Genomic DNA, 27,164 nt, shown 5'->3' with positions numbered 1-27,164 from the left:
AAGAACAACAGAAAACACATTTTGTGCATATTTACAGTGGTACATCTGTACAGGTACATACACAACTTGTATCATACCAATTATGTTATTTGCTTTTTATTTTGCTTTAGATAGAAATGCACTTTTCCTTTTTATTATTATTTTTTTCTTTTTAAAATTATGTTTAGGCAGTCTCATCTCTCTACAAAATGAACAGTTGACTTTACCATGTGAACATTTCAATACAAAATGTAAAATAAAAAATAAAAAACAAGAGAATAAATAAATAAATAAAGTTTTAAAAGTCTTTATTTTTCCATACAAAAACAGATATTGATTGTGAGGGAATTACATTATTTTACAAAATCAAAATTAAAGATTTAAAAAAGAAAAATGCAAAAAATAGCAGAACCTGTTTTGTTATTCAGAAATATTTTATAACTTAGTCTTTGAGGTAATAATATGAAAATATTTTGGTGAAAAAAACATATATGAGAAAATAGCAACAAGGAGATTTGTAATAATCTTTTGTGACATCAAAAGATGTGTCTCTGTCAATTTAATGGATCTGAAGCAGGTTTGTCATGGTACAAACATAACAGTCAAGTTCAATATATTTTCAAATGTCTATTATTACTTGATTTTATGCTGTTGTTGTTGATGAACTCTGAGCAGTATTGGACGTTGCTCTGGAGAAAAGCTTCAGAGAAAATATAAACACTGTAGATACCAGAAAGCAATGCAGTATTTTTAGGTCACTCTTCTGTAACTTTAATTTTGAGTCATTTTCAGGGAAGTAACGGCGCACACAAAGGTGTTGTGGGAGTTCAGCTGAAGTCAAAGATCTTGTTGCTCTCATCAGAACGACAACAGATGAAACCCGAGCCGCTGTTTGCGGGGATCTGTGTTTTAACAACCATAACAGCAATGTCTCCTGGGCTCTGCTCGTACAGTACCGTGATAAACAATATATACTGTATGTGTCTCAAATGTCAACGAGGTGCAGCCTGAAACAGCTTCTGTTATGAATGAAGATCTAACATGCAACCATGAACAATTCACAAGTGCTGCTTGCAACAAAATATACATATTTCTCAATAGACACAGACAAAGTCCACCAGGACAGATCAAGTCCTGTTCAGATCTTTTCCACATAGTTACCAGGGAAGAGACCCTCCCTTCCTCGGATCCTGCCCGTCCACCAGCCTGATGGATCTACAGAGAAAATAAAGAAGCAGAGAGAAACATCATGACTCACTAAGACGATTCAAATCGATCAGATCAATACAATAGCTTTCTTTTCATCTACGCACCGTCTTTGACGAGGTCGAACACTTCGTTGGCGTCAAAGCTGATCTCGTCCGTGTCCTGTCCGTTATACTGGTATAGGGCCCGGCAGCGGGGCCCCTGGGGTCGAGGCTGTGGTTTAGGAGCAGGAGGAGGTCGCTGATTGATGCTCCTTTTCCTCTGCTTCCTGTGACAAAGAGAGAGAAATGTGACAAATGGATAAAAAACTTTTAGGTTTGTGTATCTTCATTTGTGAAAGCTTATAATGTTTAATGTTCAATGTCACCAGTCTGACAAAGTGGGCCAGTCCATGGATGCATTAAGAATGCTCATAATAAAGTCATGGGCTCGTCATGTGGCCGCAGAGAGACAGCACAGTTTCAGTGCTAATGAAAGGTCTGGCGCCACACATGATCATTCTGCTATACGGGATAAAAGCTCTGTCTTGTTTGTATTTTAAGCACAGGATGCAGGACGGTGCCCTTGCACAATAGATGGCACAGATAGCGGAAGGAGAAAATGCTCGCTGAAATAGGCGGCCAGTGGCAGGCTTACCCCAGAAACACACCAGGCAGTGGTCAAGTGCAGCTCGCCGCAATAATTGTATTTTTCTGTGGCCAGGAGGCATGGTCATGTGTTTCAGGCGGGGAGAAATTCTTTGTAACATAGGTCAACATGTGACAGGACTCTAGTTTGGCCGCACTTTGCCGCAGAATCGAATGGCCTCACGCTACATGTCCACCAGATTCGGTGAGTACGCTAGAAGACGCTAGACAGACGTACCCTATCGTGGAATGCACCTGATTGGTCCCTGGTTCTGTGCTCGCCGTTTCAAACACGAAACAACATGGTGGCCTGCTCATAAACTTTCTGTTATCCCGTCTAAGCAATCCACCAAAATCTACTTCTGAGAACATTTAATGGAATAGGCTATACCACTGCTGAATCTTGTTTCATTTTAGAACTATATCACCTAGTTTGACAGCTTGGTTCAAGTTTCGCGAGTCAAACGCGTCGGGTTAGATGGGCTCATTTGCATAGAGTTTAGATTTTTCAACTTTATGCAAATACAGACCCCCTCCAGCACTCCCACCATGCACTGGGCGACTGCTTTTCCTGCTGTCCATAGGAAATGAATGGAATACATTGAGACGCCCTCCTTCACCGGATTTGGTGGAAATGTTGAGCTGAGAGCGGCTGCCGCAGCTTTCCATAGACATTGCATGGCAGCTCGCCTCAGGCCGCATTTCGCCGCTGCTCTGGTGTGTTTTCGGGCGTTATACCCACAGTCTATATCCGGTGAATCAGACTACCTTTTGTATAAAAACGAGTGCAACACCATTCATGACTTTCTAGAGAGACTGTCTGACAGTTATCCCCACATTTAAGAGATTTCTATATTGTATCTTGCTCTCTATGATGGCAGTTTTTTTGTCCTATTTATTAACAAACTAAACAAACTAGTTTGAAGCATACGCTGGCCTTTACAGAGCCCAGTGGAATGGCAGTTGGTCTGGAGTTGTCATCAGGACTTCAGCTCGCCATAAACAGGTTTATCTTTCTCACAATGAAACTCCTTCATTTGTTTGGGCTCATTGACCGTTGAGCCTCACCCTGACGAGGCTAGACAACTCATGAAACTCGTGCGCACTGATTTTTAGTGACTAATCATCTCCACCCACACGTGCTGTGATCATCCCTTCCTTCCCTTTTTTTTTTTTCAAATCTCACAAGGTGATCTTTCTCACCCTGACATGCCCTGGTCAGGCACATTGAGGAAGTCCAGGTTCCCCTGGCTGTGCTGGTTGTGGGCTGGGACTCGGGGGGCCCTCTGGGAGCCCAGTTTGGGCGGAGCTGTGCTGGGTGGCCGGCCATGTTTTTGCGGGGAGGAATATGTGATCTCTGATGGCTGGTTGTGAGGAGCTCTGGAAAACTTGGCTGCTCCATTCTGGTGCGCTGAGGAGAGAGAAAGTGGAATACAAGTAAAGATAAAACCCAAACAACCTCCAGGACTTCAGCATCGCTGCTGCTGAATGAAAACCTGGCAAAAATACTACTCAGATATTATCCTAAAGGTTTGAAATTCTATAGTGGGTTCATAATGGTCAGTAGTGGAAGTATTCATCAAGTAAATAGCAATACATGAAGTCAAAAGTACTCTTAATGCCGGTTGAATGACCCTTCAGTGTTATGTTATATTACTGGAATGTGTATGCTGCAATTTCGTTGTTGCTAGTTGAAGTAAATTCCGGTAGTTTAATCTATAGTTTATATATTTTTTATGTAAAACCTTAATCTTCCGTAACTGTCGCTGTCAATAAAATGCGGTGGAGTAAAACGTACAATATTTGAATATGAAAGTGGGGTTGAAATGTAAAGTAGCATAGAATGCAAATAGTCAAATAAAGTACCTAAAACTGTACTTGAGTAAATGTATTCAGCTACTTTGTAATCTAAAGGGTCATGTAAATTAAGAACATAACAATGAAAATTAAAGAGTTACAGCAATTGTGATTTTACCTCTGCTGCCAGCATTATTTCTTCCTCCACCACCATGAGACTGAGGAGCACCCTTCCTGGTTGGCTCTGATGAAACACACGCGTAGTTACGAATAACATTTTTATAAACTAGAATTTATGTACAGTTATTTTCATCTTTGAAATCTTTTCTTTATGTTTTTTTTTTAAACAAAAGGCTGTAGGCTCTACTTCAAGGCTTCACTGTTTCAACATTATGTCTTTTAACTTACTGGAGGACTTGGGCAGACCGTCCCCGACTGTGATGGTGAGGGTCTTCCCTGCAGGTTTGAGCTGTGACACGTCCCCTTGCCCCCTCTGAAACGCCACCACCCTGGAGCCTCCACCACCCCAGCCCTCCTTCTTCACTCTGAACTCCAACCTGAGTGGGAACAAAGGTCGTTAGTGGTTTGTGTTTCAATGCAAATATATTCCGTCTGAGTGTGTGGGTTCCTCTACCATACCTGTCAGTGAAGGAGATTGTCAGTTTCCTCTTGTTCACGTCCTCGTAGCGTTTCGACAGCAGGCTCAGGAACTCTGTCTTAAAGTTGGACTCCAGCAGACTGTCGTACTGGGACTCATGCAGGATGAAGAAATCATCCTGTCTCGTACTGAGGAGAAAACACAGACCATTAAAGCTGCAGTTTTTATAAAACGGTCACTATATCCTGACAGTAATGCATGAGACAGATAATCAGAAAAAATAAATCATGTTCCTTTCTGTCCTCCGGTGCTCCTAATGGTATCTGCAAGATTTCACAGACCGGAGGAAAAAAAACAGAGCTGAGCTGGAGTGTGCCGCCTCTGAGCAGCTGTCAATCCCTTGCGAACTCCGATCAAACTAGGCAGCGCTGATCAAATATGAATCAATATTCTGTTACTGTAATGCCTATTTTTTGCCTCAAATGTTTTCAGAAACATCTTGTAGTGTACTGTTTAGCTGTAAAATGAGAAAGTTTGTGGCCCGGCAGCCATGTTGAGATCAATTGAGGAAATACCAAGCACCGCCCACCAGCCGGAGCACAGCCAATAGGAACGCTCTCTCTCTGAAATGATCTGTGATTGGTAAAAGTCTCCCGTCAGTGGCTAGATTTTTTAAAGCCTGAAAACAGAGCCATGATGAGGTGCAGAAGTCTAGTTTTCTCTCAGAACACTTGAATTACAATATGCTGAAAGGTTATTGTGGAATTTTTGCCCAATGATGCCAAAAATATTCAGCCTACTGAAACGTTTAGAGCTTATCAGGCAAGATACAAAGTAAAGTAAAAAAGCTTATATTGGATTTTTTTGTGAAATATTGGATAATTTGAGCCTCAAACACTTATTTAAAAAGAAACTATTGAGAAGTTTAGGGGAGAAATGTCTTTTTGGTTGAACTGCTAACATCTGAAATGTGACAGTTTTTTTTTATATAAAATTGTAATCTGAAAAGTAACTTTTAACTACACCTTTCAGATAAATGTAGTGGAGTAAAAAGTACAATACAATGCTCTGTATGTAGTGGAGTAGAAGTATAAAGTAGCATGTAAATGTACCTCAAAGATTCATGTTTGTGAGACTGTTCTTTGCTGATAATTTTTTTTCTTCTTTCTGTGAATTCAGAGTTCAGCAGAATGTTTATCTGCCCTATTTACTCTTGCAGAAACAGTGACTTCTCATACGGTGGTTATTGACCAACAAAGTAGCACGCTAGTTCTTGTAAATTCCACCACAGCATCAACCACAAATGTTACTATTGCAAGATGTAGTTAATGCATCTCCTACCTGAGAGAGACACCGCTGATGCTTGCAAACTCAAGTTTCCGTTTCAGCACCTCCTTTATCTGTCCCTTCTCAGGTCCTTTCTTCACCTTCTCTCGACCAATCAGATAGATGCCCTTGGGGGTCAAGATCAAATCTCTCTTGATAGACTGGGTTGTGAGGAAAAAACAGAAGTGAAAACTGTGATGCCAGAAAGGAGAAGCCCACAAATAGCAATCTTACTTATCACTGTTTGAAAAGGGGAAAGACTTGTGCTACATTTATACATCTGAAACACCAGAAGTCGAATGAAATCAAAATAAACATAACGATGCTTCACCTTGAACCTGCGATCAAACTTGTTGACAGAATCGGCAAAGTCGACGCGCTCCCTCTTGGACAGGAACTGTCGCAGCTCAGGCTTCTGCTCCAGGCCAAGGTAGTCGCCGACAAAGTTTCTGTTGATGCTGTTCTTCCTCCGCTCTTTCGAGTTGTACAGGATGTCTGAGGCTGTGTCGCAAGGATGGACAAACATTTAGAATCACAGCTCAATATGTGTACTTTGGTAGGAACCGTTTTTGTCTTTGTAACTCACCCTCCTCTCTCATCTGTTCATACTTCTTCCTGGCAATGTATCTCCTGTAGGATTTCTGAATGATCCGGGCAAAGGTGTCAAACTTCCTCTCCCTCATCTCCTCAAGCAGGAAAAGCTGTGGAGCATTTGGCACGAGGAAGGAGTTTATATTTATCATTTATTTCTGCACATATGTCAATTTCTATACTATTGCAGCACTTTGCTGTCTGTTAATTGCAACGTTTCTTTGTTAAATGAGCTTTTTCTCACAGAAATGTATGAGCATGTCATTTTAATGCTTTAAATTGTAACTTTCTATAAAATTATAAAATATCGGTTATAGCTCCTTTAAGTAAAAGTTGCAATACCACATATAGTTTATTAGTAGACTCTTATTGCAGATGTATTAACGTTTAAGTATCATTTTAATGTTGTTGAGGTGAACCTAATTTTAACTACATTTTATATGCTGTTAAAGGATAGCTCTGGTGTTTTATAGTGGGGTTGTATGAGGTACTTATCCATAGTCAATGTATTACCTTCAGTAGATGATGATGTTTGTGCTATTGTGTGACTTTGGTGAATCAGAACCAATAAAAGTCAAACAATAACACAAACAAACTAACCAATCGAGACAGCGATCTCGATAGCGGACCAGCAACTCTCGTGTTCTGCGAGGTAAAATTACAGTTTTTTTCAATGGAGTCCGGTTGCTTTGGCGAAAGCATAGATAACAGTAGATAAAATAACATAGATATTCAGTTCCCAATCAGAAACACAGACTGTAAAGCTGTCTCACAGCAAGGTAAACCTGCAAAAATATTCTAAATATAGCGTATGCTTAAACTGATAATGATTTTTTAGGTGGGTCTTTCTTTTAAGTGGCTAAAATACGTTTCGCTGCCGGCCCCATCCACAACAGTACATTGCTTTGCTTCCGTGCGGTAACTCCTGTCTGTTTCTCCAAACTGGGTGCTTGCCGACTGTCATCTACTGTAGGTAATACACTGACTACGGATAAGAACCTCATACAACCCCACTTCAAAACACCCGAACTATCCCTTTAAGTCGTTTTATTTGTCTGCATCATATTTTATAAGCTCATCATTTGTTTTCTATGTAAGATCTTGATTTGCAAAAAATTGTAGTGGAATAAAAAGTACAATATTTCCCTCTGAATTAGAGTGGAACTATAAAGTAGCATCTAATTGAAATACTCAAGTAAAGTACAAGTAAATGAAATTTGCACTAAAGTACAGTACTTAAGTAAATGTATGTTACCGATTCAGGGTTCTTGACAAAGATCTTGGTGCGTCCCATCTGGTACTGGTCGGTATCCATGTTGACCGACCGGAGGAGGTGAAGGACCCCCTGCTGCTCTGGACCCCTCCAATTTGGCCATGTCTCAGCTGTCAGAATGGCATACCTGGATACAACAAGTACAGACAGCATATGTACACACCAACCAACCAAAAGTCACTTTGAGAGTGTGTTTGAGCTGTGTTTGTCTTTCAGGAGAAAACAAACAGAAAAATGATGCATCCTTTCAAAAAAGATTAAACTCACCTCATCAGAAACTTCGAGAAGAGTCTGCGGTACGCAAATCCAGCCCTTCTTACACGGATGTTTTCCCGCAGTCCTAGATACTCAACCTGATGCCTACCCCTAAAATCAGATGGAATACCACCATTCATTAAGGAGTGTTTGTATATTTACATATGTTTATCACAGTGAGGATGCTGACCTGCTTTCCTCCCAGTCTCTCGGCCTTTTTGTCTCATTGGGTTTGATGCAGCGGATATAGTGCGGAGTACATTTCATCAGCGTTTTCACCAGATCATTGGCTTGTTTCTGTCGGAAACACAAGTGCATGATAAAGGCATTATTGCACCCAAAAATGCATATTCAAACTGGGGAAAAAATGGGTACACTGATCGAAGGACCTCAAGTTTTTAGTCCATGGTTACTCTGCCTTTAAATTCTCACCTTGATCTTTGAGCTGGCTGTGGTCGGCCTGCTTTTCTTATCTGTGTTGAGGTTTTCAGGGAACAAGCTATGGAAGAATTTACTGTGGAGACAAAGGATTTTTTCTTTCACTGCATCTCATAAACTAAACATACCATAAGTGAAAGCATCATAGAAGGTGTAAGAGACTTACTATTCGCTGCTTTGCATGAGCTCAATGAGGTCAGGGAACAGCACATCCCGGTTTCTCTCACAGAAGCCGTTGATATCGTACGACACCTGAGGCGAAACCAGACATTATAACTGCTGAGTAAACTTTACAAACCAGGCAAACTTCATCATTTAGTAGAATATGTTGTCAGGTTATTTGCTATACAATTTTGAATTCAAATGCGCTTGCTTGTTTAATGTGTTCATGCAAACATGTCTACATCCTTTTGGTGTGACTAAAACCTCAATCACATCATCTGCGTACAATTAGAGGCAGCAGCACCACTGTTTCAAATAAATAAAATACATAATCTTGTCAATAGTATTTGTTCTACAGGAGAGTCAGTTTGACTGATTTCAGGGTTCCTACCTTGCCAGCGTAGTGATGTATGACAAAGCCAGAGTTCCAGTTGTTGAAATGTTCATGGGTTCCCACGGCGGCCTGCAGTTTCTGCAGCAGATTGCCATCCGCACCCTCTCCTTTGGCATGCATGGTGGCACACACATCATCCAGCACGCTCATTATGCCAGGAGGGTTCTGCAAGGAGAGGATAGTGTGGTACTGTAAACAATCACCACTTGCAACTGATTTTACACAAGTGTCTGAGAAGAAAAAGAAAGATCCCGCATGCAAACATACAGTATAAAGAGTCATTATTTGATGTTAAGTATAGATACAATGAAAAGGTTTTTTATAATATTTATATACAGTTGCCAGATCAGCCTAATTCAATAAAAAACAGCCCAAATCATAACCTTTAAGAGGAACCCGTGTAAAACCATAAAGCCATTACATGTGCAATAGAAAACACATCATAAGCATATAAAGATTCATATCTGAATCAAATAACCAAAGATAAAATGTTAGATGAATAGGCTATCGCAACATACAAGGATTGCAGTCAGACAATCAAATACACAAATATCATGTCAACGATTGAATACAACTCATTTCAGTCAAATATTTCTCAAATTAAATGAGTGAATAATATGAGAGAGTGGACACAATGAAATTTACTGAATTTAGTTTTTGACCATAAAATGACAGCTTTTTTTGTAATATTGTTTTCACAATATTTTCCAAACCCCACCAAATGTCTACGAAAGCAGCCCAGATTTCATCTACCAGCCCAACGCTATTTTCCCAACCCAATTTAATCAAAACAAGCCCAATCTGGCAACAATGTTTTATATTATATTACAATATAGGTAAAACCATTTATTCTGTCCCTGATGCGTGTTGCACTTACGCAAAAACTGACAGATAGCTAACAATAAGGATTCAGAGAAGTCGAAGACAGGAGTAAAGTTCAAGTGTTTTACTGAGTCCTCTTTTCTCTTCTTCTTTCTTTTTTTGTAAAAAAGCAAAGGCTCTCCAAGGCACAAACGTAAGGGAAAAAGGAAAGAAGCCTTCGGTCTGACCGCATGGAGAAATTCTTACACACTACAGCATTTCCTGGTTGACCTTTAACCTTTGATCACATGATCTGAACTGACCACTGAGAAAACACTTTACAGTTACAACAAACTGCCACAAGGTGGTGCTACATAAAATGAATGTAAAGGCTACAGAATGTGTGCCATGACACTCCCCGTCTGGTATATAATTAGATACCACTATGTAACTAACTGAAATTATAGGGAATGTCCACAGTAAATACTTAAAAGTATCAGTCCTTGGTCGACATAAGAAGAACTGTTTCTGAAACGGGTCTGAGGAAAGTTTTGATTGTCCCATGTCTTGCGACCCTTAGCTCGACCTTTCTGACTCTTCCATCACTGCAGGCTATTGCCTTGATCACAAGGGCCATAGGCCATTCGTTGCGCTTGGCTTGAGCATCTTTAAGAAGGACCACATCACCCTCCTTCAGGTTTTGTCGTTCCTCCTGCCATTTACTTCGACTCTGAAGTGTTGCCAGGAATTTGCGCCTCCATCTACTCCAGAAGGTGTTGGCAAGATGCTGCACCTGCCTCCATTGTTGTCTGTGGAGGTCAGATTCCTTGAAGTCGCCTGGTGGGGGAAGGAGAGTGCAGGCCTTTTGAGTGAGGATCATGGCTGGTGTCAACAAGAAAGGTGAGTCTGGGTCCGTTGAGATCTGAGTAAGAGGTCTTGAATTGACGATTCCTGTGATTTCAGCCATCAGGGTAGACAGCACATCATGTGTCAAGCGAGAGGGGCTGGTCTGCTGCAACATGGAATCTTGTATGCGTCTGGAGTCGAAGACAGCTCTGATCTGACCTGACTTCTGTGGCTGGTACACCCCGAAGATAGGCAAGTACCAACACTCCTGGCCTTCTTGCAGGGGAGGGGCTACCTCAGCGTGGTCACGATCAAAGATGTTCTGTATGAAGGCAACAAGGTGAGTCTTCATCTCGGGTTTCTTCTCCAGTGTGCGTAGAAGAGAATTTAGGCGTGTTAATGCCTGGTCTTTATTGTTGGGGAGCCGCTGGCGTGGTGTTCTGAATGGGAGCGGTGCCACCCAAATGTTGCTGTCGTCCATGAACCTTTTTCTATCCATGATTTCCAAAAAGAGTCTGTCTTCGATAGATAGTCCGACTTTGTCGTCATTGTCTGACCTGTCGAAGACGGTGCTTCCTATGGCACAGTCATCGAAGATGAGAGTGTCGCACGAAAGAGAAACTTCAGGTGGAGGCTTGACACTGAACTTCTCCTTGACACTGAACCGGTTAGGACATGGAGGAAGAAGGGAAGGACGTCCATTGTCAAGTACATGAGTGCGGTAAGTACTTACGGCTACTGGCTTGTGCACTGATCCTAGGCAGACATCTCCTACCACGACCCAGCCCAGGTCGAGTCTCTGTGCGAAGGGGGTGTTGTTGGGTCCATTTCATTGTTCGCGCACTTTGTGGACCTGGAGGATGTCACGACCCAGGAGAAGAAGAATCTGAGCTTCCGGATCCAGTGTAGGAATGAGATGAGAAATGGGCCTTAGGTGAATATGCCACTGCGCTGCCTTGGGAGTTGGTATTTCAGCCCTGTCGTCTGGCATACTGTTGCATTCGATCAGAGTTGGCAGTTTCAGCTTCATCGCTCCATCTAAGGACTCCACAATGAAACCTGTGGTCCTCCTCCCTGCGGTCTCTGTCACACCTGCACAGGTGCGTAGGGTGTATGCCGAATTTGCTCCCTTAACATGCATCAGGTCAAAGAACTCAGTTCTGGCGAGCGATCTGTTGCTCTGATCATCTAAGATTACATAGAGCTTGATTGCCTTCTCTGGGCAGCCCTCTGGGTAAACCTTAGCTAGGCAGATCTTTGAGCAGGACCTTGCACTTCTACCATCTCCGCAGACGTCGGTGCACTTCGAATTGACAGCGGGTTGAAGTGGTTCGGCTTCTCTCTCCCCGCCATGCTCAGTTGAGGTCCAAGGAGGTAGTCCTGGATGGAGAGCTGCAATGTGAGCATCGCTGTCACATTCCTGACATTTGATGGCTGCTTTGCAGTTCCTGGCCAGATGAGTGGTTGTAGCACAGCATCTGAAGCATATGCCGTTTTCTTTTATGAAAGTCTTACGCTCCTCTAGAGGCTTGCTTCTAAACCCCCTGCAGCGTTTGAGAGGATGGGGCTTATTATGAAGTGGACATTTCTTATCAACATCATCCAAATCACTATTCGAACTGCTGGTCTGACTCACAGTATCTGGCAAAACCTGTCTTGTGGGTGTAGACTGAGCTTTTCCCTTGCCATTTGGCTGGCTGCTCTAGTTTCGACGAACTGTGGTTTGCTGATGAAAAGGCAAAGCTTGGATCATTGCGTGTCCGTGCCTCTCTGCAGATGAAGTCACAGAAGAACGTGAATGGAGGAAAGGCAACATGGTGTACAGCTTTGTAGTGGGAACCTTGAGCCATCCACTTCTCCTGAAGACTATAAGGTAACTTGTCTACTATGGGTGCTACACCACGCGCGGTGTCGAGATAGGTAAGTCCAGCTAAATAACCTTCACATTTAGCGCACTCCACCTCCTGTAGGAGATCTCCAAGCTCCCGCAGTTTTACATTGTCTTTGATATTAATCTTTGGAAAGTTGTCAATCCTGTCGAAGAAAGACTTTTCAACAACCTCCGGAGAGCCATAGCAGTCTTCTATGCGCTCCCAGGCCTTTCTTAAGCCTGTTACGGGGTTACCTACGTGCACGGCTCGAATCCTCCTCACATGATGGGCAGACTGTTCTCCCAACCATTTTGACAGAAGGTCTAGCTGCTCACTAGCTGATAGGTGCAATCCCTGTATGGCGTTTATGAAAGATGACTTCCACGCCCAATAGTTCTCGGGACGATCGTCAAACTTGGTGAGTCCTGAGTTAATGAGTTCACGGCGTGCTAAGTACCTAGCGACATCACTCATGTCGTTATCTTTGTTGAGCGGTGGCTGTGGCGTATTCTTAATAGGTGAGGGCGTGAATGGCGATGCTGAGGGGTTGTGATGATTAACTGGTGTTGGCCTCTGAGGCTGCTGTGTTATATCATCGTCGCCAAACTTTTCACGAGGAGCTCTGACATTTCGAGCTGTAGAGTGAAGCTGCCTCAATGGTGTCTCAGATCTGAATTCATGGATGATGGGCTCTAGAGGTGGTTGATATGGCTCCACCCCTACAGGAGATATCGACTCTAGCTGGGACTGACACAGGATGTAGTTGCGAGTGCGTTCAGAGGCCTCTCTTACATCTGAGTTTTTGTCCCCACGCCCTTTTTCTGCTGCTGCTTCCAGCACCTTCGTCTCAGCGATGGCTGCAGCTAACTCACTTTCATGTTTTAAAGCTGCTAGAGTGGCTTCCATACGAGCTTCTGTCACTTTCAATTGAGCCTTCAATTGAGCCTTTTCAATCATAACTTCAGATTCCTTCTTGAGAAATTCCGCCTTGGCTCGGGTGGCCTCCAGCTTGGCACGAGCCTTGGCAGCGGCTACGCTAGCTGACGAGCTTCTCGATCCACTTGTCGAAATGGAGGCTATGGATCTTGTCTCCATTGCTTGGCTTTGCTCCGTTGCATCTTCAATCTCAAGTGCTTTCTCTGCCATCATGTATGCTGATGCCGTCTGGGCGTATGAAGCGTGATGATGAGCGAGGGATGCTTGAGGTGAAGCTGCTTTCCTTGTACTGTAGTACCCGCTGTGAGGCTGCTTTTTTACTATTCTGTCCCTGATGCGTGTTGCACTTACGCAAAAACTGACAGATAGCTAACAATAAGGATTCAGAGAAGTCGAAGACAGGAGTAAAGTTCAAGTGTTTTACTGAGTCCTCTTTTCTCTTCTTCTTTCTTTTTTTGTAAAAAAGCAAAGGCTCTCCAAGGCACAAATGTAAGGGAAAAAGGAAAGAAGCCTTCGGTCTGACCGCATGGAGAAATTCTTACACACTACAGCATTTCCTGGTTGACCTTTAACCTTTGATCACATGATCTGAACTGACCACTGAGAAAACACTTTACAGTTACACATAAAATGAATGTAAAGGCTACAGAATGTGTGCCATGACACCATTAAAACCAAGCAAAACCCTTTAAATTGTCTGTTTCCCAAAAATAGAGTTAAAAAAAGTAATTTTCTTTGCTTTTTTTTCCCTTAGGAGTGCTGCCTTTTTCCTGACTTTGTTTTTGGGAATCATACTGTAGACATGCTGTTTTATTGAGGAAGAACACCAAGCTAGTTCCTAGCAGGAGAAACACTCCTGTTTCCTTGTTTGAATCACTTCAAATTGATCTGTGTAAACCCTGTATTTATGTATTTATTGGTTTCTTGGTTAAAGTTTTAGTAGGAAAAATGTTTTTGGCATCATTGGGCAAAAATTCCATAATAACCTTTCAGCATATTGTAATTCAAGTGTTCAGGCTGTAAAAAATCTAGCCCGTGATGGGATGCTTTGGCCAATCACAGGTCATTTAAGTGAAAGCGTTCCCATTGGCTGTGCTCCAGCTGGTGGGCGGTGCTTGGTATTTACTCAATTGATCTCAACATGGCTGCCGGGTCAAAACTTTCTCACTTTACAGCTAAACACTACACTACAAGATGTTTCTGAACACATTTGAGGAGAGAAATAGGCATTGCAGTAACAGAATATTGATTCATGTTTGATCAGCGCTGCCTAGTTTGACCGTTTGATCGGAGTTTGCGAGTGATTGAGAGCTGCACAGAGACGTCAGCTGGATAGCAGACTCAAGCTCGGCTCTGATTGGTTGTTTTCTTCCAGTCTGTGATATCTTGCCATTAGGAACACAGGAGGACACAGAGGCACATGATACTTTTCAGTCTTCCTGTCTCATGCACTACTGTCAGGATATAGTGACCGTTTTATAAAAATACGTTTTTAAAATCATATTAGCTCCATTTCTACCCACTGCAGCTTTAAGTTGAAGCACCTAAGAGCTTACCAATTTATTTTCAATGAGGTCGCACACAATCTTGTTGTTGAAGTACTCGATGGGAGTCCACTTGATGCCCTCCTGAACGTACTCTTCCTGAGAGAAAATTAGCAGACATGGAAAGAGAAAAGCTTAAAGGAAAAGCGGTTGAAATAGATTTTAAGACAGAGGATTTTAAATATTCACAACTTTATTCAGCTCAAGTTAAACAGAAGCTCACTCTCTCTATCAAACAAAACCCCATTTACTCAGCATAGTGTCGAGGTTAAAAGACAAAAAAGACAAATCTAGAGATGCAATAAAAGCACTGTAGCTACCTGCTCAGCCTTCAGAGTCAGTTCAATAAAGATCTGTTGCAGTTTCTCGTTGACAAAGTTGATACAGAACTGCTCGAAGCCATTTCTCTGCCCGGGGGGAGAACACAATCCAGTCAAAATCAGATTATCACCACAGTAAAACAAACCCTGCTGTGCTGCACCATCTATAAAACGAACATCTGTTATTTTAGTGGCTGCTTGAAATATTATAGAATTGTAAGTTGTAAGAGGACTAACCTGGAAGATCTCAAAGCCATAAATGTCAAGTACTCCGATACTGAATTCTTCATGTGGTTTTTGAATGGCTTTATTTATGGCCTGGAGAAGACAGACAGGTTAAAGGCAGAAGGGAAATATAAAATTCAAATGCATTTATCTCAACTTGTGAAGGTAAAAAGAGGATGTTTCCTCGTTTCATTTAATCTGTTTTTGTTGCTACTGAGAATAAAACAGTTTGACTACCTCCACCAGGTAGTCAAAGAGTCGTGAATAGAGGGCTTTGGCCAGGGCGTCTCGTGTGTAGGTGGCCTGCTCCCGGTTCAGGGTCACATCAATGGACTCATTCTTCCCTGCCCACTTGGACTCCATCTTCCGGCTGGTCAGCTTCTCCTGCAGACGGCTGGGGTCGATGCCCAGCAGATAGGCGGGGAAGGCAAGCACTGGAGCAAATAAAAGCAAAGTATTACAAATCAACGCAAATATATTGCAAGGAATCCCCCCAGGCAGCAAACACATGAGAAGATCAACAAGGTAGTAATGATGTGCACAGACTCTATCAATTAGCAGGATGTCCGTCATGGTGCTGCTTTGTCATAGTGAGCTCTAATTTCCTCATATCCCTTTGGGGAGATAAATGGGGCTTTTTATATGTCAGGTGGGAATGTTTGTGCACCTGCATGGATGAGTGAATCCATATGTGTCTAATGTATGTTCACGTGTCTCACTCACAGTCCGTGCTCTCCACCTGCCCATAGTTGCCTGCCTCTATGAAGCTGATGTTTCCCAGGTGGAGGATGCCTGCGACGATTTGCAGCACTTGAGCCTGGTGGTCGCCTGGGATCCCAATCACCTGCATGGCTTCCTGCAAATCACAACACAAAAAACAGACAGTGAGGGCAGCAGTTTGGAGCAATTTCACCAACAAGCATGGATGAGATGCAATAGAAATATTTGACTGTCAAAACCAAGTATTTTTTTCTATTTTACTATATATTTTTTACTTTATTTTCTTTCTGATTTTTATGCTATACTATAATATACTACAAGGTCTCTCACTCAGTCTTTTATTTTCTACATCACAACAGCTTAGAGTAAACATGGAAACTAACCACCCCTGACTTTCTCCAGTATACTGTATATGTACCATAGTCTCTTTGAAGTCTTTGCTGTCGTTGGTCCCATCCACCTTGTAGGTCCCAGACTGGTTGAGGTAGCAGTAGTAGTCTGGGGTCATGATGCCCAGGTCCTCTTTCTGCTGAGCATTGGCGCCCTCCATCAGCTGGAAGACAATAGTGCAGGAAGAAGAGCAGTTAAGCATGAATCCCTGAGGCAGTGGGCAACAAAAAATTATAGAATAGCTCAATTTAATCAACATGTAATTAACTGAATTAATTGTGAGGCATGACTGGACAGTATGGACAGCTATTTTTCCAAAAAAGGAGTTTTTTTTAATGCGGCTGTGACTTATGTGTGACTGTGCACGTCTCTCTTCAGCCTCTGACCTGATAGTAAATGTGGAAGTTCCTCTCGTTCTCATTCTGGCTCACCACCCTTGACTTCTCCAAAAGGAAGTTGGAGATTTTGCCGCCGTCTGGTTCTCCTCCTCTGCTGAACTGAATCTCAAAGTATTTCCCCTGGTAGATGCAAAAATAGGACCACCGTGTCAGTATATAGATCTGTTAAATCTGGTTTACTAAACAGGTGCAAAGTTCAAGAGTAAGCAGAGGAATTTCTCCTCATTGTGCACTCATCCTGACACACTACCTTATTAAACAATAAATACAAGCAAATAAAGCAACCATAAAGATAGCATAGATCAAATCAACATTTCCTAAACATCTGATGTCAGTTTTTTCAGATAAAAACTGAGACATCCATCGTTGCTACGTCTGTATGAGCTAGAAAATAGTCGGCATACATGAACTTCATTAACCTGTACACAAAATCTTCCGTGCTACATCAACTGTATCAGGAAACATTACAAAAGGATGTCTTGCACCAAAGCTGCAACCATGCACATTGATGTGGTTTTCATGTGTGAAATTAAACATCACGACCCCACTGATGAGAAACGACATGTGGGGATGAAGTGATATCTATTTTTGTGAGCATCAAACCAACACTGTTAGCTGAAACAATGCTTCTGTGGTTCATTGGAACGCCATAATCACAGACTAATAGGCTTCTAAATATTTTATATAGCCTTATATTTTAGATACTTTTACACAGTGGCGTAGTTGTCGTTGATAAGGTGGTTGTACTAGGTAGATGGGTAGGTTACCAAGGAGGAAGTGGGTATACTGTCCTATATATTCAAATGGCTTTTTGGCTGATTGGTGGGTAAAAAAGAAAAAGAGGTTTGTATACCTGGTATACCTGCGAATACCCTCCACTACACCGCTGCTTTTACAGTCACTGCATACTTTCTAAACACTCAAACTAGTTCATATGTTTCTCTTTTGGATCTTTGGATCTATAATGTCTTTGGATGACATGACCAGTAAATATTGTTCCCATTAGAGCTGAAACAATTAGTTGATTAATCGATCAGCCGATCAGCAGCTTTTTAAAGAATCAATTAAGACGCTAAACATTCTCTAGTTTTAGCTTCTCAGTTGTGAGGATTTGCTTCTTTCTCGTCTTACATGATAGTAAATTCAATATCTTTGTTCCTTTGGTTGGACAAAACGTCACATTTTTGGACATTTTTCAATAATAATAATAGTTAATTGATTAACTGAGAAAATAAGACTAAGGCAGACTAATCATAACGAAAATAATCATTAATTCTTGACCTTTGAAACAGCAGTTGACCAAATAATCTCACCACAAGGTCCATTTAGTAGCTGTTTTGTTCTGGAGCTTTCAGTTGTATTGTACAATCTTCCTCAGCAGATGAAGTTAGTTAGTTAAACTGCTGTTTCCAAGGTTAAAGAATAAACTTTTCAATCCCAATTTTTAACCCAACATAGTCCAAGTCTTTGCTAAGAAGAAGACCTGAATATACAGAATGGGTTATGTATAATAACCGAGAATGCGTCATTTGATTGTCAACTTTCATATGTGCTTTCGTATCTGCTTGTCTTGAGTGATTTTGTGCTACATACAGGAGAACAGATATTAACTGTGGCCAATGGGGAATGTTTGTAGTGACGTATGTGGTGGTGGGGATTTAACATGAATGGGAACAGTTCCTGTATAAGGAGTGATTCATTGTACAGTCTGTCAGTGAATGAAATGTGAAAGGCTTATCATTTATTTTTACTACTATCTTTATTATTTCTCTGTTATTTGAAAAATAAATGCTCTTCAGAGTGGAGTAGTTGGGTCATTAATATATTTTTGTTCCATTTTTTGGTGTTTATTAGCTGGACACTCAGTATAAAGGACTTCCACATTGTTGGTGAGATGATGTCGTCATCTCGATTGGTCTGTGTTGTCAGGTTTTATCGGTTGTTGTTTTGTTTTTTAATTATTCTCTCTTAAAAAAACAACACTAAGAGTTTAGAGTCATGCTATCAGCACTACGACCTCATGGTGGCGCTAAAAGAAAAGTCAGTGGATCCCCACATTAGGATTCTGGGCTCCATGAATATCTGTGCAAAATTGCATGGGAATCCATCCGGTAGTTGTTAAGATATTTCAGTTTGGACCAAAGCACCAGTAGGCCTACATTTCTTAATACATTTAAACTCTTTAAGACGCGTCTGAAAAGTAAAGATCTTACTCACAAAACGACTGGAGTTGTTGTTGCGGACGGTCTTGGCGTTACCAAAGGCTTCCAGCAGAGGATTTGACTGTAGGATGATGTCTTTTACATGCTGCAACACACACACACACACACACACACACACACACACACACACACACACACACACACACACACACACACACACACACAGTGACAAGGTGTGAGACACAACTAATATACAGTACACAGGAACCTGCAGGAAGTCTAAATGTGTCTTGAGTCACTGCTTTTGTCTCTACCTGGACTTTGGATCCTCCTCCAGATACTTTGGAAATGTAACCCATGATGTATTTGGCAGCCACCGTCTTTCCAGCACCGCTCTCACCGCTACCACGACACCATGAAAACACAGGACACCACAAAACAACATGATATTCCTCAAACTACCAACACTAACTGGGTCTAATGTAAGACACAAAGTGAAATCAGTGAGAAGAGGAAACAAGGCTCTGTTGTGATCACCTAATGATGACACACTGATTCTCTAGATCGATCATCATGTTTCTGTACATGTAGTCAGACAGGGCGTAGATGTGGGGAGGATTCTCATACTGGGCCTTCAGAGACAAGTAGAGAGAAAGTGAGGTTAATCAAGTATCGATCTTTTCAAACTTGACAACATAACCATCCTAAATGGACCCATTTGTATTTCCTGTTGCAGTGTTTGTTACTGCAGTAGCTGACAGGAAGTAAACTTGGACCAAAGCTGTTGCCCTAGCGACAGAATGACAATGAAAAGGTCTATAGAACAACAGGATGAACCGCTACACCATAACTCAGTGATAAAATGCTGAAACATTGTACTCACAGCTCCCTGGTAAATTTCGATCTCTCTGTCAGTGAAGTAGGGCATCTGTTTGAACGGGTTGACTGATATCAACACGGGACCGATGTATGTCTGAGCGAGGACGTTAAGGAGCGTGATGAAAAAATAAGATGAGCCTTACAAATGTTGCCTTTTTGAGACCAATAAGGATATCTATATTTGATACTCAAAGATTTTAATAGCCTATATTCTGTTTTAGGGGTGTCGCGATATACCGGTATTGATGATAACCGTGATATTTAAAAAAATAAATATTGATATCATGTTAATAATACACATATGATAATAAAGTGTAAATAATCCAGCGCCTCTTAAATCAGGCTTTTGTATGGTTACAGACTCTCTCCACCACCGTACACTCGTATTTTGAGTGTAGTTAATAATTTGCCAAAAAAGAGACAAAACACACATGATTGTTTTTTTCAAATTTTCTATAGATAGTGATCAAAAAGTAAAGAAATGTAAAGAGTACTACTTTAGCAGTATTACGAAGAAATTATAATAGTTACATTACTTATAACATTTTTAACAGGGTAACTATTAATCTGTAATCTATTACATTTCAACCTTCCCAACACTGTTAATTATGCAATCTGGTCATAAACAAAATTATTTTTGACCTGATGATCGCACAAGATTAAAAGTTAGACGATCATCTAAGTTGTTACAACTCATAGCAATCCATCCAATAGTTGTCGCGACATTTCACTCAAAACCACAAATGTCAGACTCATGGTGGCGTTAGATGAAAAATCAGGGGATCACCCAAGTCAGTAGGATTCCTCCTCTGGGGATCATGAATGCCTGAACCACAATTCATAGCAATGCATCTCATAATTGTTGAGATATTTCAGTCTGGACCAAAGCGGTGGAACGGACCAACACACTGACATTGGTATGCTAGTCTGGCTAATGAATTGCAGACTATTTGTCTAGAGAGAAATACTGAGGCTATGAGTCCACTATGAATAAACCTGTGAACTGTACATGAAGGTTAAACAGTCACTTCCTGATTACTGTGATAAGAGCACCTCAACACTCAGAGCACACCAACAACATGTTGAATTACTACCAACAACTCAAAAGGTGTTTTTATCTTTGCAGGAAAATTACTGATTAGTAGTTAATGATTGACAAAAAAATGATAAATCCCTTGAAATCATGACTTTTTGCTGCCGTGGAGTTTTAGTTGAGGTGATGTCAGCTGCACTTGTTTGCGGATTTGATGTGAATTTTGTTTCGTGACTCTAAATATGGGTTTCCAGTTCAGCTGTGCTCTGAGAAGACGGAAGTGAGCTGTTGAGTCACTCTGAATGCAGAAGAGGAAGAGTGAAATGTATTTATGCCCTTGTTTGGTTGATTGTTTGACTGTATAATTGTGTTTTGTGTCAGCATGTTTACGTGGCAATGGATGTTGATGTCAAACAAACATTATGACTTTCTGCCCACAAGGGTCTAAACTAAATTATCAGCTTGTAGGATACAAAGATGTAGTCGTCCATGTATCTTTTCTTGAGGTTTTCCACGATGGCGTCCTCGGTGATCTTGGACAGCAGGACCATGTCGTCCACTCCGCTTTGCTTCACATTTTGACTCTGCCAGTGGTGCTTCGCCTGAATCACACACCAGAGAGAGAAAGACAGAAATGTAATATGTAGCTGAGATGCTGCTTTCCTTTGAATTCATTATTCATTGACACATTCATTCCTGTTAAGGTGAATAACGGAATAGTACCTTGTCTTAAATAGTGTAAAGGGGTACACTACTGATTTTATAGGGCTTCATGAAGTGCAGTTTACTCGTCATGCGGAGTACGACTATAATGTGTTCTGTAGCTCTGGAGGGATCTTTCCAAAGTTACAAAAACGCTTGGTTTGGGCTTGGAGACTGCAAATTGTTTGCAGCAAGCCCGTGTTACAAAGCCTTTGAAAGACAGTGGCATTTAAGGAAGGTTAAAGGAAAAATTCTATTGGCAATGGCAAAAGGGCTGACCGAACTAACAGTGTTTACCTGAGGGGGAACCGGAGGACGGGTGCTACGGTGTCGGTGTAACCACCGTATTAGAGCAGTGCAGATCAGCGGAAGTGAGCGAGCCTGTGGGGCACGCTCACATGCAAGAACAAGAACTAAAGAGCACGGTCGGCTCGGCGATGTCAACAAAGCAAGGAGAGAGGAAGAGTGACTTCATGCTCTGCTCAGGTAGACATTACTCCTCTATATCTTCACATACCAAATAGTTGTTTGCTGCTATATTAAAGCTCTGGATATTGCATTTAGCACCTTGAAATCTTTGTCTTAAAGTTAAAGTACCTTTAAGTTCAAGTGCACACTCCAAGAAAGATAGATAAAAGACAAACAAATGAACAACAGCACAAAAACAAACAAACAAGCAAAATGAAACAAACAAATACAAAGAGCACTGAAGACTACAGGGTACTTTGAGGTCTTGTCTGAAGACGAGTTTGGCATCAGTACAGATGTGTTTTAAGAACGTAACAAACTGTGGTTGCCATTACAGGAAGCTGGGGCTGGTTGCTAAGCAACAGGTCACAGATGAGGTGAGCTCATTTTCTAAGTTTGGCATTCTTAGAGAAGCACCACCAAACTTTGTGATCTGCCTGACTACATCTATATTTAATACCTGATCACAACAACAAATACAGCTTTAATGATTGTTGTAGGGTGTTATTAAGAGGGCACTCTTGTAACCACACAGACGGCTTCTGTTGACACCTTCTTGCAGAAACCCTGAGGTGAACTTGTCTCCTGCGTTTTGGTTTTCCCTAAAATACGCCGGTCTGTTTGATGGTGGTTGGGCTGTGGTCTGGGGCTTCAACCTACATCTACTGCTTAACAGTGAGAAGCTGCTTACCGGTACGTCTCACATGCTGCACCTCAGACTACCGACAGTCACCAGAAGAAAACATCACATCATGAAATTACGAAGAAAAGAGTGGCGGATCATCAACAAAACATTAAACATGTTTCATTTTAGCCATCCAACATCACTTCCAAGTGGTACTGACACAAGTCTGATAGAGTCTTTAGTCTTTTTTCATACTTTTCCTTATTTTGTAATTCCTTTGTTATATTCTGCACAAAACCTAAGTAAAGGTATTCAAGTTACACGAAACCACTAATTTCTCTAAAAGAAATTACTTTTATTTCTGGAATTATCATAAAAAGAAGAAATCTTGACCCAATAGTATAAACTTGTGCAGGCATGGAGCTTTAAGATACCAAATATTTCAGACTAAGTTTTAGTTTCAGTGTGAACAAAAGATGCAACAGACATCTTAATATTTCAATAAAAGACATAACATGTGCTGTATCTTAATAATAGTCCTCACAGTATATGTGATATGTGGGGTCATTCAGCTGGTATTTTTATTTCTAAATTTAAACATCCTCAAGGGGAAATTCAGACAGAAGTCATGAGTGTAAAATTAAACCTGTGAAACCAAAAGCAACAAACCGGTCAGTCTGTTATAAATCTTCTTTTCATATTTGTCACAGTCTTCACACTCTCTGGGCTGAATTACAGCAAATGTATCTTACAGACTTCTGGTTTTATTCTATATTTTTTCTTATTAACAGTAAATCCCTTGAAAACAGCAAAATCAGCAGTGTGTTAGTGTCTTTCAATACTTTCGTACTTCCCTTCACTGTCTGTGGCTCTTAGCTCTACGCCCTACTGAAGATATAAATCTTTTATTAAAAACATATAGTTTCATTTTTTATAAATAATTTCATAAAATAGCTGGGCACTGTAGTTTTTAGTCAATGTTACTCAAATAGGAGTAAATAGCGTATTTGCTGGGGACTATTTTCAGTGGCGGATTAATGCACATTTGGGCTCTAGTCAAGAATATATATGCATGATGGTGTATGTGAGATTAAAAAAATATTTATAGTAGTGAAGGAACATGTCACCCAATGCAACATTGTGAATCATTGAATCATTGTGAATCGGTACTGCCGCTCAAGGCACCCCTTAGCGTCTGTATGAGACGAAGCGGGCTTTCCATTAACAGAGTGATAAGATACACTAAGGGCAGGCACGAGGCGAGGTGGATGGGTCCAACAAATACAAGGATTTCATCCAGGAGACCGATGTTGGTGTCCCGTGCATCACGATCAGCTTTTAGTTCGTGTTCCGTGTTCCCGTCATTTTCACTGTACAAATGTAGTAGTTTTAAGCTCAACCATGTAGTTCTTTCCTACGCCAAGGTGTGTGACTAATGGTGCCTTCAAATGTTGTAAACAGGAGCTCACGAGTTTCATTTGAAGGCACCAAAAGCGGCGGTATGTGACGAGTTGGGATGAGAACGTGTTGCTATGGCGCAGAAGAATGAGCTGCATCAGGCTTTACTTCATTCATCTTTTCATGGTTATGATCTTTTCGTGGAACATGTTGATAACAAGAAAAATACAGAATATAACTAGACTTGATCCTTTAACTAGATCAACAACATCAGTAGCTAAGTGCTGCAAGATAAAAATAAAAATAGTGATATTCTCCAAAGATAAGATTTCAGGTTCAGGTGAGATAGTGTGACGACATAACTGTCCACTCTCCTTTTACTGTTTGTAAAACTGTGATTAGCCCTCCATTCACCTCTGAGTGAAACAGATCACTAGCGAGTACAGTAGCTGAACATCACAACAGGCCATAATTCAAGTCTTCTTTTAGCTTCCCTGTTGAAATCCATCTTCTACCTCAGTGACTTCCTTTCAATCTCTACTAAAAATCCACTTAAACTTGAATTCCTGCATGAAGTGATATCCTAATTATTGTCCAAATAATTTCAATTGGTTTGGCATGGTATGTTCTTCTATGAAGCACTTTGTTACTTTGTTTTAAAAAGTAAATAAATAGCTATTATCAGTTAAAACATTTTTGTAAACTCTTTATTTTTATTGGTGTTTTTCCCATTGTAAACAGTAGTTTCTCAAATGTTTTCAACATGTTTTTCTTTTTAAACTTTGGCTACATACAAAAATAATGGCATTTAGACATTATGTATATGGCAAAAACAGTACACACAAGACATATACCGGTATGTACTGTATATACTATAGGGCTGTCAATCAGTTAAAATATTTAATCCTGATTAATCGCATTATTTACCTTAGTTAATAGCGATTAATCACAAAGTAATCACATTTTATTTGATCTGTTCAGACCTTAAAGAGAGCGTTGTCAAGTATATAATATTCTTATCAACATGGGAGTGGGCAAATATGCTTTATGCAAATTTATGTATATATTTATTACTGGAAATCAATTAACACAAAACAATGACAAATATTGTCAAGTAACCCTCACAGGTACTGCATTTAGCATAAAATGCTCAAATTACAATTGGTGTTCAACATAGAATTGTTACACAAAGTTTAAGGCAGGGACCTTTACTGTGGTGAAAAAAGGCCGGTGGTCTGTGACATATCTGAAAAAAGTCCCTTATACCTGTAGCCATTTTGTTTGTGGCACTCAAAGCATCAAAAATACATTTTAAAAACTCAACAACCTCCACCAGACAAACCAGTTTGGAAAGACCTACTGACGTCAATGTGACCATGCAGTTTACTTTTCATTGAGAAAACAGTTTCATCAGTTACTAGAGAGACTTTGCTGTTTCCAGTTAAAAATGCAAATTTGACATGTTTTGAAAACCACAAATAAAATGCCAGTCAATGCCAGTCAATGTCTGTCGTGTTGTGGTTTTGGCAGAAGTCACGCCAGCTGAGATCTAAAAACCTTGCTGCATCAAACCGCAACTTTCTGCGCAGTTGAAAAACCAACAAAAAAAACCCCAATACAGTATGAGCTGTCTCACTCCTCTGCTACTTCATTGTGAGCATGCCAGTCATATTTAAATGGACAACTGTGTACAAGCAAGTCTTTCTTTGATTACACCTTTGCCTGCATCTCACTTGTGACTCTTATTTTGAAAGGATAATAGCTAAATGATTATGGTAATTATGGGACGACTGTTTTAAAACATGAAGGTGTTTAAGGTTGGAGTGAAAACACACCTTTCACCTTTAAATCTACTAAATAAATACATTTAAGACCTGTGGCTGCATCTCACTTGTGACTCTTATTTTGTAAGGATAATAGCTTAGTTATTATGCTATTTTATAACTTTTAACTGTTTAAAAACACAAAGTTGTTTAAGATTAAACTGAAAACACTGGCATTTTGGAGATCTCCACCCTTAAATCTACTAAATAAATATAAATTCAAGACGTTTGGCTGCAATGTTATGACTTCAACAGTCAGACTGTGTGAGTTTGGACCGCTCTGTGTGAGAGAAGGAAGTGTTGTGACAGAAATGACAGGCCTCTCCTGTAGTCCACTTCCCCCTCTCACACCTCATCTCTGCCTCTTGTGAAACCCTATAAACTCTGTACATACTACCGCTTCTCTTCCTGCAATTGGCTGCTGCACACACAAGGGGATGCAAAAAACTGTGTGAGATACATCTTGTAAACTCAGATTACACTAGAGATAACACTACAGCTCAATAACTTCACAGTATATTCAAGATAATGTGTGTTTCTGCTGATTTTAACATAAACACCCTCGCTGTATGTGTATTTTTTGTTCTTTGTTCATTTAGTCCAAATCCACATTTTTTAAAATCTAAAATGTGATCATAAATCAAAGTAACACAACGATGCAATCAATGTTTTTGAGCTGCCTTGAGTCTCAATGAAAGGTCTCGTCCTTAAAAAGAGGAAACTCACTCTGCTGCTGCTGTGAAGGAGCAGGATTTCCCTAAAGAGATGGCCGATTTAAGACACGCTATCACATCCTTTATCACGTCAAAACTCACTGTAAAGCATGAAATACCCTCTTATGGCTTGCCAAATCAAAACTACTGAAATGAAATGCAGTTAATCGTGAGCTGTTGTCACTTTTACAAACAGAAAACTGTCTGAAAAATGCTGTTTTTTTGGAAACAAGAGTGAAACTGTGTGAGATCACCTTAAATGTGTGTGAAGATCAGATACATCAGCTCTAGTTTTAGGAGCGTACACACATGATACAGCTGTCTGAAGGTGTGTGTGAGAGAGAGCAAATGAAGGTGTGGTACCGTACCATTGTTCCAGCCGGCCTCCTCTCCACCTCAGGTGTCCACCGTCCACAGAGTGTGTGTGTTTACGTGTGTGTCGTTAAAATCCACAGGTTGACCTCCTCAGACAGCAGCCATCACACACCCAGCAGTCAGACGGTCAGAGTTACCTACAGTACAAGACATCCACTGCAACATTCAAAAACCTACTTCCTCATACTCCCACAGATGCAGTGTGTGAAACAAGAACTGCACACACACACACACACACACTGATGCACACACTCACCACACAACGTCGAGCTTCTACTTCTGTATTTCTG

The 27,164-nt window shown here is 40.8% G+C and overlaps 1 protein-coding gene across 1 annotated transcript; it reads right to left on the bottom strand.

Moving 5' to 3' along the window:
- Positions 1–270: 270 nt before the first annotated feature.
- Positions 271–27,076, bottom strand: myo1f (myosin IF). The gene is made up of 28 exons (XM_074634830.1): positions 26,868–27,076; positions 21,244–21,372; positions 19,742–19,831; positions 19,396–19,490; positions 19,173–19,260; positions 18,914–19,003; positions 16,685–16,816; positions 16,327–16,461; positions 15,912–16,044; positions 15,426–15,622; positions 15,201–15,281; positions 14,964–15,050; positions 14,656–14,742; positions 8,643–8,810; positions 8,256–8,341; positions 8,084–8,165; positions 7,842–7,948; positions 7,664–7,762; positions 7,379–7,523; positions 6,119–6,233; positions 5,864–6,033; positions 5,548–5,693; positions 4,248–4,394; positions 4,017–4,165; positions 3,787–3,852; positions 3,015–3,222; positions 1,293–1,453; positions 271–1,194 (listed from the first exon to the last, which is right to left on the bottom strand). Exons 1-28 carry the CDS (start codon positions 26,868–26,870, stop codon positions 1,118–1,120), a joined length of 3,273 nt encoding a protein of 1,090 aa, XP_074490931.1. The 5' UTR covers positions 26,871–27,076; the 3' UTR covers positions 271–1,117.
- Positions 27,077–27,164: the final 88 nt, after the last annotated feature.

The sequence above is a fragment of the Sebastes fasciatus genome, chromosome 5 (assembly GCF_043250625.1).
Source record: "Sebastes fasciatus isolate fSebFas1 chromosome 5, fSebFas1.pri, whole genome shotgun sequence".
NCBI lineage: Eukaryota > Metazoa > Chordata > Actinopteri > Perciformes > Sebastidae > Sebastes > Sebastes fasciatus.
This window is presented reverse-complemented; position numbering and strand designations above follow the sequence as displayed.